General features: G+C 42.9%; 1 protein-coding gene across 1 annotated transcript in view; it reads right to left on the bottom strand.

Annotated features, from left to right (window-relative positions):
* LOC126199211 (uncharacterized) overlaps positions 1-16,197 on the bottom strand; it is a 253,999-nt gene that overhangs the window by 76,990 nt on the left and 160,812 nt on the right. The window contains exon 2 of the mRNA XM_049935990.1: positions 2,376-2,548. Coding sequence (XP_049791947.1) covers positions 2,376-2,543 — 168 coding nt within the window. The 5' untranslated portion in view covers positions 2,544-2,548. The remainder of the gene's footprint in view (positions 1-2,375; positions 2,549-16,197) is intronic.

Genomic DNA, 16,197 nt, shown 5'->3' with positions numbered 1-16,197 from the left:
CCTTAGGTTAGTTAGGTTTACGTAATTCTAAGTTCTAGGGGAATGATGACCTCAGATGTTAAGCCCCATAGTGCTCAGCGCCATTTGAACTATTTGTCAAACGTGTTCCAAGGTACAACACTTTCCCTTACCAACAAACAAACAAAAATTTAATTGCGTACTTTACTATTTCGAGATGATAACTGGAACTTTGCGATTATCCTTCGTAGGCATGCAAATGTCAGCATCTAATCCTCAAACTTAGTTCTTTCAGATGACTGCAACATCGCCTTTCTGTATTCAGTGATTATGAAAACTTAATTTTGTAAAATCAGCCGATAGTTCGTAATCGTTATGTGTCTATAAATTATCCATTTTTTCAGAAAGTACTATTTCTTTATGACTTTTTCGTGAAGGGGAAGTTATTTGAGTTTTCGGTGTGCGGACATTTGCCACGCCGGACATTTGCCGCGATTTTACCTGCTCCGAAGGGTTGGGTCCCTTGTCTCCCCCTCCTCCTCATCGCTTACTGAGCCTTTCCGCTGGTTTACTTAACATACAACCAGAATCCCTTTCGATTTTCCGCCACATTTCTAGAGACAGTTTTGTTGTGGAAACTATTAAATGCATCTCGCATTGAAATCCGCACCAAATTTCAAGCCTAAGTAAAACTTCGCCAATCTTGGAGATTTTACGTTCTTCTAAATTATACTTGCCTTTTTCAGTGCTCCTGCAGCAGCTTTCTGTTGTGTTTTGTGTACCATGGGGGATCAGTTCCGTCTCCTATTAATCTATTTGGTATGAATCTCTCGAGTGCTGTTGATACTATTTCTTTGAACTTAAGCCACATATGGTCTTCACTTACATAGTTTGGAAGGATTGGAGACTGTCTGTTAGAAAGACGTCAACCGAATGTTTAGTTGCTTTAATAAATAGATATATTTCGCGTTTAGTTTTGGTGAATTGCTTTGTTACAGAATTGAGCCTCGCTACGACTGTGTGTTCACTAAACCCTGTATCCATCGTGATGCTCAGGATTATTTGTAGCTAAGAGGTCAAGTGCGTTTTCGTAACCACTTATAGTTTGAATGGCATCGTGAAATAATTGTTCAAAATAATATTTAAAAAAGCATTTAGAATAATTACGGAAGTTGTTTTCTATCTACAATAGGGCCTGAAAATGTATTTTTGTCAACATATGGAAGGTAGATTGAAGTCACTGCCAACTGTAATTGTATGAGTAGGGTACCTACTTGTGATGAGACTCAAGTTTTCTTTGAACTTTTCAGCAACTGTTTCATCTGAGACCGGGGGTCGGTAAGAGGAGCCAGTTATTAACTTATTCCGGTTGTCAAATATAACCTGTGCCCATACTAAGTCACAGGAACTATCTGCTTCAATGTCGCTTGTGAGCTGAAACACACATTACATTATTTTTCCTTGCGTTGTGCTTCTTGTTTCTGTTGTAGTGCAGATCATTACAATTACGGTTTTTCCCTCCAAAACCTAGGATGCTTTCTCTGTGACCCTGTAAATACCAGAGCTAAACAATGTAGAACAACAACGTACGTTACAAGCATAGCATTCCGTATTATTTCATTTCCTTATTTCTAACATTTTAAAATTGTACGTCGACTTTAGATGACATGTCAGTCATAGATGTTCTTATCTCTATTTAGAGAACGCATTTTCAGTCATGTTTTGAACATTGTCCCGCTACACTATATTAACTAATGTTTCGCCGCAAGGGGTATCACAATTTAGAGAGTAAATTAATATGGAGTATGTGGTTCTTCTTTTCACACATTCACATACCCATTTCTTCTTTCCTTATTGTCTTTTGTGCATGCTGTTGTAGTAATTAAAGTAGGCACAAATGCAATGATCAAAAAGAAATGATTAGTGTACATTCGCATTCTCTTTAAATCGTTCCTTTCTTGTTACTCCCATGGCGATGGACCGTTTCTATCGCAATCAATAAGCGTGAAAGGAAGCTACCGTACAGACAGAGGGATCTATATTTATACTTGGCAGAACTAATTACATACTGACATTATAGTCGGTATTGCTTTCGTTTCCCAAAAGTTATAAATATTTCGATTTCGGAAAAGAAGCTCTGTATTTGGCCAAGTTGTCGAAGAAGAAGGTCCCTTACGTACTGGTTGTATCGAGTAAGATGTGGAGACGGCGGTTTGAAAGCGGACAGAAGTGGTACGAGGAAGGGCGTCCCTTACCTGAGGGATCGCTACTCAAGCTACCTGGTGAAGTGGGCAAGTGTGGCAAATGTCCGGCGTGGCAAATGTCCGGCATTCGAATTTTCGGTGTAAGAAGGTCTTTCCTAGAAATGGCCTAGGAGGGGACTGGAGTAGTGGAGGGTGGGGACGAAGTGGCTGTACCTGCGTGTGCGCCGGTACGTCGACGCCCTCCCGCAGGAGCAGGCGCAGGTAGGCGTCAGCATCAGCTTCTTCGTCCGCGCCGGCACACGCCGCCTCCGCTCTGCCGCTGGCACTGGCGCTAACTTCGCCGACGCCCGCGGGCACCGCCTGGTCCGGCTCGGGCGACATATTCTCTGTAACACACAAAGCCAGGCATGTTTATACTTCAATACTCAAACAGCTGGACATTGCCCAGGAAGAAAAAGAAATGAGAGAGAAAGACAGTGGGAGAAGGAGAGTGCCAATAAGTGACTCCATCTCTTTACTGAAACACGAAATACGAAGGCTGGCAGGAAAGTAACCTTCTTTAGGCTGCAAAATAAAATGCACCAAACACTCAATTACTAGGAGCGGATAAACAGATTAACGGGCTGTCAGAGTATAGAAGAGTGATGTTTGAAAAAAAGAAAACGGAGCCTGAAGTATCTGTTTTCAGTATCTTCTATCTAGTCTATAAATATTGTAAACTAGCTCAAGCCTGCAGTGTTACTCATGGTTAAGCCGGCCGGAGTGGCCGTGCGGTTCTGGGCGCTACAGTCTGGAACCGAAAGACCGCTGCGGTCGCAGGTTCGAATCCTGCCTCGGGAATGGATGTGTGTGACGTCCTTAGGTTAGTTTGGTTTAATTAGTTCCAAGTTCTAGGCGACTGATGACTTCAGAAGTTAAGTCGCATAGTGCTCCGAGCCATTTGAACCATTTGTTACTCATGGTTATACAGTTATCTATAAAAAAAATACCGAGGTAAGCCGAAACAAGTCCCCGGAAGTAGACAAGTCCATTAGAACTGCTGATAGCCTTGGGAGAGCCAGCCCTGACAAAACTCTACCATCTGGTGAGCAAGATGAATGAGACAGGCGAAATACCCTCAGACTTCAAGAAGAATATATTAATTCCAATCCCAAAGAAAGCAGGTGTTGACAGATGTGAAAATTACCGAACTATCAGTTTAATAAGTCACGGCTGCAAAATACTAACGCGAATTCTTTACAGACGAATGGAAAAACTGGTAGAAGCCGACCTCGGGGAAGATCAGTTTGGATTCCGTAGAAATATGGGAACACGTGAGGCAATACTGACCCTATGACTTATCTTAGAAGATAGATTAAGGAAAGGCAAACCTACGTTTCTAGCATTTGTAGACTTAGAGAAAGCTTTTGACAATATTGACTGGAATACTCTCTTTCAAATTCTGAAGGTGGCAGGGGTAAAATACAGGGAGCGAAAGGCTATTTACAATTTGTACAGAAACCAAATGGCAGTTATAAGAGTCGAGGGACATGAAAGGGAAGCAGTGGTTGGGAAGGGAGTGAGACAGGGTTGTAGCCTCTCCCCGATGTTATTCAATCTGTATATTGAGCAAGCAGTAAAAGAAACAAAAGAAAAATTCGGAGTAGAAATTAAAATCCATGGAGAAGAAATAAAAACTTTGAGGTTCGCCGATGACATTGTAATGACCTGGAAGAGCAGTTGAATGGAATGGACTGTGTCTTGAAAGGAGGATATAAGATGAACATTAACAAAAGCAAAACGAGGATGATGGAATGTAGTCGGATTAAATCGGGTGATGCTGAGGGTAATAGATTAGGAAATAAGGCGCTTAAAGTAGTAAAAGAGTTTTGCTATTTGGTGAGCAAAATAACTTATGATGGTCGAAGTAGACAGGATATAAAATTTAGACTGGAAATGGCAAGGAAAGCGTTTCTGAAGAAGAGAAATTTGTTAACATCGAGTACAGGTTTAAGTGTCAGGAAGTCGTTTCTGAAAGTATTTGTATGGAGTGTAGCCATGTGTGGAAGTGAAACATGGACGATAAATAGTTTGGACATGAAGAGAATAGAAGCTTTCGAAATGTGGTGCTACAGAAGAATGCTGAAGATTAGATGGGTAGATCACATAACTAATGTTGAGGTATTGAATAGAATTGGGGAGAAGAGAAGTTTGTGGCATAGCTTGACTAGAAGAAGGGATCGGTTGGTAGGACATGTTTTGAGGCATCAAGGGATCACCAATTTAGTATTGGAGGGCAGCGTGGAGGGTAAAAATCGTAGAGGGAGACCAAGTGATGAATACACTATACAGATTCAGAAGGATGTAGGTTGCTGTAGGTACTGGGAGATGAAGAAGCTTGCATAGGATAGAGTAGCATGGAGAGCTGCATCAAACCAGTCTCTGGACTGAAGACCACTACATCAACAACAGCCGAAGTATGCATATATTCCAGTCTTCTATTAGTCCAGCTGTTCCTTCCTCTTCCCCCTTTGTCTGCCCATGTGGTACACCCTCCTCCTCTCTCTCCATTTCCTCCAACCCTCGCTGCAACCTCACTATCTGTCCATCTCCTCCTCCACCTCTCTCTGTCCATCTGCTCCTCTCTCCTCTCCACCTCTCCCCTTTCTCTATCCACTTCCTCCTCCCATTCTCTCTGTTCATCTCCTCATCCCCCTCTCTCTATACATCTCCTTCTCCCCCTTATCTTTGTCCATCTCCTCCTGTCGCCCCTCTGTCTGCCCATTTCCACTCCTCCCCCCATTCTACCTCCACGGTATCACCCCACCGCGACAGGAGGCTGGTGGTTCTTACCTCTACACTATTTCTTTCCAGATCGTGTGTACCAAATTTGGTTGATATCGTTCCAGGAATTTCAGATGAACTTTTTACCCATGGCTTTGCGCGCATTTGCACATGTCATATATTTTGCACGTGTATTTAACATGTTTCACACGTATTTGTACACATATTTCACTTCTACCTCTAGTGAATTTCGCAATGCAGTTTCATTTTCACGCAGTTTATGACGTCGTATCTTCTAAACTATCTGCTGCACAATGTATTTTTGTAGGTACATTCTGCGACATATGTGGATACTGCCTGCGAAATGAGTTGCGAATAGAGTTAGTAGTAAAAAAGCAATAAAACTTCATGCACGACGCGGCAGATCACTCATCTCAGTATTTGATGTCATATCTCCTGAACTCCGTGTCGTACAAGACGGCGACGTTCCCATAGCGAGACAATACTGAGGAAATTTAGGGAACCGGCATTTGAGGCTGACTGCGGAACGATTATGCTGCTGCCAACGTACGTTTCGTGTAATGACCACGAAGATAATACGAGACAAATTAGGACTCGAACAGGGTATATACGAGTATACTATGCTAAAAGCATAATTCTCATACAGTCTTCTTCGAATATACATTCTCTGAAGCCATTAAAGACGATTTCAGGAGAATTACGTGATCTTTCTAACGAGAATTCACACTTAAGTTTCCCGAACATTTCTGTTAACACTTCCGTGTGGGCTGCACGGCCCTGTTACGATCCTAACAGCGCGTCTCTGAATTCGTTCCATGTCTGTTATCACGTCTGGTACAACGTTAATATTGATAAAGGTAAGATCTGTCGTGCTATAACTGGAAACTTCCTAACAACCCCTCGTGCGTTGGCAGGGTCAATTTTGTATTTTCAAATGAAACATCTCATTATAATTGCATATTCGGATTCTACGCGGAAAATACGTACGGTTCACTGAAGCCATTGATACACTTTCGTGGCAGACGGCGCTGTAATAGAGAAATATCAAGTGTGCCTGTTTTTGCAACTAAGATTCCACATTTCATTTATGACGTAACTGTAAACCTTCTGTTCTAACGGTTAATACTACTGTTCAAACGTTATTTGTGTGTTGCAAATGTGATTGTACAATACAATATGTTCAGTCATTTCAATGTCTGGTTAGAAACTACGTTTAGTGTGATCCAGGAACAGCGGCGTGAATGTAATAGTTTTCTATTCCTATCGGGATCCTGATTTCGTTGAGTTCCCTCGGCTCTCACCTTTAGGGTGAGTACCCACGGCAAGTACGCCTGTCACTATCACTTCAGGACGTTTTACCTTTTTACAATGGTTGTGGTTTGTATTCCACCGAAATCAAGCATTACGATGGTTTGGGGACTCACCTCAGTCAACCCCGTGGGGAACAGGATACTATGTTACTGTACCAGTAGCTTATTTGCGAGAAAATGTCAATGTCTAGTCATATTATTTGTGCTGTAGAATCACATTTTCAACTCTCAAGTAACGTTTGAACATCAGTATCAATCGTTAGAACACGAAGGTTTACATTTACGTCGTAAGTTAAACTTAGAATCAAATATGTCGGTTCTTAATTGCAAAAGCAGGCACATTTAATAGTTGTCGATTACAGCGCTCTAAACTATGTTTTGAGTAAGCCGTACTCATTTTTTAACACAGAATCCGCATATGCAATAAAAATGCGGGGCCCCATTTGAAAATGGGAAGTTGGCCCTGACTGCCGGCCGCTGGTGGCCGAGCGGTTCTGGCGCTACAGTCTGGAACCGCGCTACCGCTACGGTCGCAGGTTCGAATCCTGCCTCGGGCATGGATGTGTGTGTTGTCGTTAGGTTAGTTAGGTTTAAGTAGTTCTAAGTTCTAGGGGACTTATGACCTCAGCAGTTGAGTCCCATAGTGCTCAGAGCCATTTGAACCATTTGACCCTGACTACACAGGAGGGGTGGTTGGGTGGTCGCCAGTTGTAGCACAGACATATGTCCCCTTCACTAATATTAACTTTACACCTGAAATTGTTTTTGCAAGATGTGTCGTTTTCGAGATATTTAGCTGTCTTAAATTAAAACAATGAACTGCATGTTACCAAGCGGTTCATATCATGCGATACCAGTTGCAGAGGGCAAAAAGACATTTTCAGTATTTCATACAATTTATGAACGAATTCAAAAAATTCAGTTGCCGTCGTAAGCCATTCATTAAAAAATCTAATCTTATGTTACATGCTGAACACAGTAAGACAAGTATTACAGTTAGAAACTTTGTGTTTGTCTTGAGGAAGTTTAACTCTCCGCGTGCAAACACCCAGACTTCATTCGTTCAGTATCTGAGAATGAGAGTTGCAACAAACGTTGCACATAATTTCAAACCTTTAGGAATCTTCGTCGCCGAACCCCCCCCCCCCCCCTTCCCCACACATACACACTGATGAAAGGAAAAAGTTTAGCTCTTGCTGCACTTAAGCTGTTCGTGCGATAGAACTTCTGCATCAGGCATGGCGTTTTAATTAATTATTTCTTTCCGGGATACTCTTGGTCCTCAAAAATTAGTTTAAAGACTATAATGCGACGGTAAAAATCCATCGTGGAACCAATGAGAGGTTACGTGACTGAGTGTTGGGTATTCACAGAAAGAAGTAAAAGAGAACTTTAGAAGTGGACTACCTGAGAACAACATTTAGAATTTCCCAACCTTATCGCGTAAGAAATAAGGAAATTAGAAGAAGGACGCGGACACTTTATAGTATTACGGACAGAGCAGAAGAAAGAATGGAAGAAGACAGATGGCACTTTCATGGCAACCTCCTCGAGCAGAAAGAAAAGGAAGACAACGGAAAGAAAATGTGGCTAAGTGGCATCCAAGGAGCGATGAAGAGGATGAGGAAGATTGGCGAGATCGAGGCATTTGGCGACAGCGGTACGAGATGCGGCGATGGCAGTAAAACGCACGCTACGAAAGCAACAACTACTTGACTCTGTAGATAGTATCTACATATACCTCTGAATGTACCTACAAAATTGCATCGTTCAGGAGATACGATGTCACGGTCATTGAGGTGCGTGCAAAACTAGCTTTTGTTTAAAACGGAGCGCAAATGATCCACAGTACACTCATCCAGCGTTTGATGATGAGAAGCGTTTGATGATGAGAGCACTTCGCTTTTTCCAACAGATTTTTAAACATATTTTCAACACTTTTCTAAACTTTTGCTTCCTTGCCTGTTCACCATCAAACATTTAACTCATTTGAAGCCGTTTTATTGTTGGAAGTTCGATTCTTTAAAGAAGCGGAAGTTTACTGGTATTATAGGATTGATCAGTCTAGCGTCTTGCGTGTTATTTACTTCGCCGGTGCACTGCACTTTCTCAGAACCCTCGCAGCAAATCTAAGTCTTTCATGCACCTTACCTAATACTGATTTTACGTCATATCGTTTCTTATTTTTACCCGTAAATACTTATATAATACGAGGTGCTCAAGATGTTCACGAATAAAGAGGATGTTCGATACGAATAGTCGACTTCGATCAGTGACATAGGAAACAAGCGACAAACGTCGTAAATAACACGTGAACTGTGACGTCATATCAGAGTCGATTTGGAGAAAGTAATAAAGAGAAACTTTTTTAAGTAGCAAAATTTACCGCATCGTGAAACAGATGCTTCGAATTACGAATACTGTAATTAATGAAATAAGAAAATAGTTGTTAGTACCAAAGAGGAATCGAGTGTTGTAGAATAAATTCAGACTGGCGCTATATATGGACGTTAGAAAATACAGCACGAACTGGATTTTTCTCGTAAAAATTGAACTATTCAAAAATACATTTGAGTTATCGGTGTATCAAAGGAAGATTTCAATACGCATTTACAAATACCGTAGATGAACTGTTGCACACTAAATCGAATCATAACCGACAACTACCACTATCCGTTGAAAACGACGTAAACTTCCAGATTAAGAAATTCATTTTGGAAAATACGCTTCACGAAGCTAAAAAAAAAATAAATAAAAGAATATGTCGGAAATCTGCTGTTACGTGGCGTTCGATAATGATTGGCAGTGCAGTAAAAGCGGCGGGACAGGCCCGACCTCTAGCGGTAATTTCAGCAATCAAAGATCAAAACGCCACCCCACGTACCACGATATAGTATCAGGGCAATAATAATAGCTCCCACCATGAGTCACATATAGATAACCAGTCAGGTTCACGGGAACATTATTTGCTTCGAGAATAAACGTAGCTTACATTAGGCCTATTTTCGGAAATAATTAAACATTTCTGACATAAAAAACAGTAAATCGAGAGCTATTCCGAATTAATAACCAAATAAGCGTCACAACCAAGAAACTGAATATCATCCATCGTCAGCACGCTATCCTTAGCCAGTGACAGTACTCATTCGTAAATAACGTTAGCTGGTATTTTCTTCTATTGAATCGGAACTGAACTACACCGTCCAAAATTTCGGCAATATCAGAAATAAGAAATACAATTAGGTTATTCCAAAGACGAACGTATATCTCAACAGACACTGAAGTTCAACCAGAGCACTGTATTACGGCAATAGTACTTTCGCGTTGGCATTCGTTTCCTTCGACAACTCACGAAGAAATTTTCACATTCCACCTAACATAGACCTCGGGCTACGTGTCAGGCGAGTCTCTCAGCACATGTAGTTTACTTGGCTTTTTAAAAGCAAACTGTTGCGTCCAACATAACCTGGGGTACGATACAGATCAGTCTGTCGCTACAGACAGCTTTTTCGTTGTCACATTTGTTGGCTTCGCCTACATGTTCAATAATCAGCAATGACGTTGTTCTTTCTGGATAGATTAATAAGACTCACTGGATCCCTCAGTTCGTCCGCCAGTTTCACAACGGTGAAACGAACGCGAGGAACTAAAAGATCTCCACTCCCACTACTCTCCAAATGATCGTCGGAATCAGGGCGAGTAACTGCCTTTATATTTCGTGATGCTACTAATAAATAAATTTCACGCGTACATCAAAGACAAACTTCTGTTTCTAATAAAAATGAAAGAATAAAAATTGGTGTCTCTATAAACGATGAGATTACAATCGATAGAATATAGCCGGCCACGGTGGCCGAGCGGTTCTAGGCGCTTCAGTCCGAAACCGCGCGACTGCTACGGTCGCAGGTTCGAAACCTGTCTCGGGCATGGATGTGTGTGATGTCCTTAGGTTAGTTAGGTTTGAGTAGTTCTAAGTCTATGGGACTGATGACCTCAGATGTTAAGTGCCATAGTGCTCAGAGCCATTTTTGATAGAATATAACCTTAATGTAACGGTGCACAGAAAGGGATAGCGAGTACGAGTGATTTATGTCACCATGACTGTATCGTCACTGTTGTCCAGTCTGTGGATATAAACGAACGAGTAGATGCGCGTTTGTTACAGGGGTGACACCCATGTGATACTTCTGTCTGCCGACCCGTGAACAGTCTCTTGATAAAACTGTTACTGCACCGCTACGATTTGATAGCCACGTGCGCACGAGTGACAATATTGTCACTCTCCGTGCAGTTTCTGCTCCCCATTTTATTTCCGACTATCGACAGAGAGAAACGCAAACATGGCATCAACATCTTTACGCAACGTGATCACGTTTCATCATATTTCGATAGATTAAGGTTTTATTTAAGTATTCTGAAAAGGATTTTTCTGAAAAAATTTTTTTCGAGCATTTACAGAGCATTTTCCTACCACGTCTGTTTATGTGCCACGCCCACTTTTCTGTCACCCACTTTCCTGCATATATTTTAGATCTATATATCCCCTACACTGCACGTTAGGGATTTTTTTTTAACTTCCACGTGTGTTGGCTATCCTTAGAATGCAACGGTCGGTATTCTTTTGGTTCTGCTGTTTGTAAACAACACGCTTTCAAACACGCGGTTAGCTTTGTTTCAAGTGTGATTGCGATTAGTTGTTATAGAAAACTTGCAGGAATACTGTGGGCAGGCAACTAGAACAAATAAAAAAAAATCTGGTGGCAATGGAGAGAGATATTTGGGCCCTATTCTTTAATAAGTCCTCTACTGATGGTAAGCCATGTCATGGATTGTGTCCATCAGGAGAAAATTCGTGGAGCAAATACAATGGGGCTCAGGCAACTGGAGAATCTTATTCTCACCAGCATTCTCTTCCTGCTGCTGTTATTACAGCAATTAAACCTATTTTCAGAGACTTGGATCATCCTGACCTTCTAAGGTAATGTCTGCTTGGGCAGACACGGAACCCAAATGAATGTTTCAACAGCATAATTGGGAACCTCCTTCTTAAAACTGTATTTGTAGGAATGCATACAATGAATATAGGAGTTCATGATGCTGTTATTACATTCAGTTGTGGTAATATTAGAAAGTGTTGGGTACTGAAAAAGCTGGGAATTAATCCTGGTGAAAATATGATCACTGGGCTGCAACATTGCTATAAAATGGGGATAGCCGATGCAGACAGGTCTGCATCTAATATGGCCAAGAAAGCAAGACAAACATCCAGGAAGGTGAAAAAGAAGCTGGAACACCTGCTAGAGGCCAAAGAAAGGCCATCATATGCAGCAGGACAGTTCTAATTAACTGTAAGTAACAAATTTCAAAAGTTTTTTCTTTATAGTCAATTTCCCGCAAACTAAAATTTTCAATGCTTATGTCCCATTATATCAGAACCTATCATAGATAGATGAATGAAATTTTCAGAGACTCTGCATAACATTAAAAGCCACCTCTGCTACTACATTCATTAATACTTTCCCATTAGGAAGTTCACAAAAAAATATTTTCTGAGGAAAAAACTTAATATGTTTTGTTAATACATTTAAAAAAGTATTTTTTTAAACTATAAAATGGATAAAGTAGATTTTAGTACAGTTGACTCTTTTAGTATCATGTAACATACAGTAAAAATATTAAGGTCCTGCATCAAATAGTTGGTCAGAAATGGGTCAAATACTTGCCTAAATTAACATGGGTTAGATAGGAAGGGTGTGGTTCCCTTAAGAGCGTTAGAGGTCCTATTACGCACACTTGCTTTCGATGCAGTCCTCCAATTGTGGGGAAAATGTGATTCGGTTATCAGCTAGCACTGTTTTCTCTTAAGTCAAAGCGAGACTGGTGACAGACAAGTTGTAGCTTCTCTACCTGCCTCGCTGCTCATCTGAGGCTCGTGTAGGCAAAAGGCGCGAACAGATGGCGCCATAGCGCGCCGCCGCTGCTGACGTCAGAAGGGGGTGGAAGGCGCCGGGGCGCCCAGCGACCCTACAAAGATGGTAAAGTCTTGTGCGAATGTGTCGGTTGCTGGGCAACAGTTCTCAAGGGACGGAGGACTACACGCGCAAACTAAGTTGATACCGGTGCAGTGACTGATGGCAGCGATTGTAATTGCACTTCCTACTTACAGTCGCTCCCATCACCCACCACGCCGAGTGTCAACTTAGTTTGCGCGTATAGCACTCAGCCTTCCAATTCTTATAAGGAGGCGAACAAAATGAGTACGTAGCGAGGCGAGAAGACCATCGCGTCTCTTACCAGCTTTGCAAAGAACTCCGGTAATGGTAGGAACAATAGCTTTCGTAATTTTCATATGTCCGTCACGTGGTGGAAAGTGATACACGGCTATTAATTGCAGTTCGTATTATAAGGATCACGCCTTCTAAATCTTATATGTAAATATACACTCCTGGAAATGGAAAAAAGAACACATTGACACCGGTGTGTCAGACCCACCATACTTGCTCCGGACACTGCGAGAGGGCTGTACAAGCAATGATCACACGCACGGCACAGCGGACACACCAGGAACCGCGGTGTTGGCCGTCGAATGGCGCTAGCTGCGCAGCATTTGTGCACCGCCGCCGTCAGTGTCAGCCAGTTTGCCGTGGCATACGGAGCTCCATCGCAGTCTTTAACACTGGTAGCATGCCGCGACAGCGTGGACGTGAACCGTATGTGCAGTTGACGGACTTTGAGCGAGGGCGTATAATGGGCATGCGGGAGGCCGGGTGGACGTACCGCCGAATTGCTCAACACGTGGGGCGTGAGGTCTCCACAGTACATCGATGTTGTCGCCAGTGGTCGGCGGAAGGTGCACGTGCCCGTCGACCTGGGACCGGACCGCAGCGACGCACGGATGCACGCCAAGACCGTAGGATCCTACGCAGTGCCGTAGGGGACCGCACCGCCACTTCCCAGCAAATTAGGGACACTGTTGCTCCCGGGGTATCGGCGAGGACCATTCGCAACCGTCTCCATGAAGCTGGGCTACGGTCCCGCACACCGTTAGGCCGTCTTCCGCTCACGCCCCAACATCGTGCAGCCCGCCTCCAGTGGTGTCGCGACAGGCGTGAATGGAGGGACGAATGGAGACGTGTCGTCTTCAGCGATGAGAGTCGCTTCTGCCTTGGTGCCAATGATGGTCGTATGCATGTTTGGCGCCGTGCAGGTGAGCGCCACAATCAGGACTGCATACGACCGAGGCACACAGGGCCAACACCCGGCATCATGGTGTGGGGAGCGATCTCCTACACTGGCCGTACACCACTGGTGATCGTCGAGGGGACACTGAATAGTGCACGGTACATCCAAACCGTCATCGAACCCATCGTTCTACCATTCCTAGACCGGCAAGGGAACTTGCTGTTCCAACAGGACAATGCACGTCCGCATGTATCCCGTGCCACCCAACGTGCTCTAGAAGGTGTAAGTCAACTACCCTGGCCAGCAAGATCTCCGGATCTGTCCCTCATTGAGCATGTTTGGGACTGGATGAAGCGTCGTCTCACGCGGTCTGCACGTCCAGCACGAACGCTGGTCCAACTGAGGCGCCAGGTGGAAATGGCATGGCAAACCGTTCCACAGGACTACATCCAGCATCTCTACGATCGTCTCCATGGGAGAATAGCAGCCTGCATTGCTGCGAAAGGTGGATATACACTGTACTAGTGCCGACATTGTGTATGCTCTGTTGCCTGTGTCTATGTGCCTGTGGTTCTGTCAGTGTGATCATGTGATGTATCTGACCCCAGGAATGTGTCAATAAAGTTTCCCCTTCCTGGGACAATGAATTCACGGTGTTCTTATTTCAATTTCCAGGAGTGTATTTAGCGGGATATGAGTGGCTCGAAGACTTCTCAAGTAATAGAACCCAGTATGTTGTCCTGGACGGCGGGTGTTCAGCAGAGACAAGGGTATCATCAGGAGTGCCCCAGGAAAGTTGGATAGGACGGCTCTCGTACCTACAAGATGTATCATAATTAATGACGTAAACCCACAGAGACGAAAGTACACGATACTAGAAGCAAAAATGTCTCAGTAACCATGGGCTCTAAAACGCAGGCCTTAAGAGCTATCACCACGTTTTCATCTTCGATACCGTGAAACAAATCTCGTCTACAGCAAGCTATTTGCTTTCTATATTTGGCGTGTGGACACTTGTCAAAAAGAGCGGAGTGAGAGTGATAAGGGCTGTGCAGTCTATTCATTTTTCGCGAATATCCGGAAGCGGGTAGGGATGTGGCATACCAACCTCGATCGAAACATGTTTCATTTTGTGTCTGGACACAGCCCTTACCCCACACATTTTCAGAGCTGGATGACTTCAGAAAGTAATTGGTGGAAATGAGGAGAAATTGGTTGCCCGGAATACTTCCTTTTGAAATGCGTTAGATGCAGGCACTGACGCAACAACACAGAACACATAACTTGACGAAAACTACACTACACGAAACACCGAAGAACCAGATTTTTTCCCGGCGGTGTACATTTACTCTTTCCTGTTTCCTTTCTATTTTCTTCTTAAATTATACCATAAGTTTATAATTTACTGCTTCGAGATTTATAAATTTTTGTTACAAAATAAGTGTAAGCAAATAAAAGATAATGTCGAAGAGCAGACAAAAGAAATCCCCGCACCATTTCCTTCACATGGTGCTGCACAGGCAACAGTGCCCGGGCCTCAAATGCATATCATAATTTTACTTTGTCGTGGTGGCCATGGGTGTTGGCTAAGAGGTCTGTGAGTAGCACTACAGACTCCATAAAGTAATAAGGTTGCAGGCCTTAGTAATCATTATGCAGCTTGAAAGAAAAAGGATGCAGCTCTCCATATTTTGGGATGAGGTATTATGGACTAAAATAAGGAAAAAAGTTCAATAAACATGGGCTCTACAGTGCATACCTTAAGATCTATGAGCACTTGTTCATGTTCGAGTCTGTGAAACACATATTCTCAAGTGAGAATGTGTCCATAGCTGTTTAGGTATGAATTCTAGAGCCCATGTTTACTGGACTTTTTTTTTTTTCTTGTTTTAGACCATACTACCTCCTCCAAAAATATTGAAGCCAAAGAGCTTGCAGTAGAAGAGATGTGTTCCACAGTATGGGATATGAGCGAGTGCTCATAGGTATGCAATTTAGAGACCATGTTTCCTAAACATTTCTTTCTTTTTTTGGTCCATACTACCACCACTAGAAGTTGCCTATCGTGGGCAAAAAGTTCAAAATCTTGACACAAGCAGTTTTTGTGTAGATCAGAATCTAGAAGTACGTGCTTATGCTATGGCAGAATACTCCTCTGATAATTGTAACAGTCTACATATTCCCTTTTGGAAGCTTTTAGCTATTTATGAGAAATCTAGATGCATTATTTAGCTACCCGTCAGACAAGAAGAAACAGTTTGTACCTTGTGGAGATTTCAGTGTAGATTTTTTAAAAGATACGGACAGAAAAATGAGCTAAAGTCATTGTTTGGGTGTTTCAATCTACACTAATGGCCATTGAAATTGCTACACCACGACGACGACATGCTACAGACGCGAAATTTAACCGACAGGAAGAAGATGCTGTGATATGCAAATTATTAGCTTTCCAGAGAATTTACACAAGGTTGTCGCCGATGGCGACACCTACAACGTGCTGACATGAGGAAAGTTTCAAAACCGATTTCTCATACACAAACAGCAGCTGACCGGCGTTGCCTGGTGAAACGTTGTTGCGATGCCTCGTGTAAGGAGGAGAAATGCGTACCATCACGTTTCCGACTTTGATAAAGGTCGGATTGTAGCCTATCGCGATTGCGGTTTACCGTATCGCGACATTGCTGCTCGCGTTGGTCGAGATCCAATGACTGTTAGCAGAATATGGAATCGGTGGGTTCAGGAGGGTAATACGGAACCCC

This window comes from Schistocerca nitens, chromosome 8 (genome assembly GCF_023898315.1).
Source record: "Schistocerca nitens isolate TAMUIC-IGC-003100 chromosome 8, iqSchNite1.1, whole genome shotgun sequence".
NCBI lineage: Eukaryota > Metazoa > Arthropoda > Insecta > Orthoptera > Acrididae > Schistocerca > Schistocerca nitens.
The sequence above is the reverse complement of the archived record's forward strand: the minus strand, read 5'-3'. Positions and strand labels throughout refer to the sequence as shown.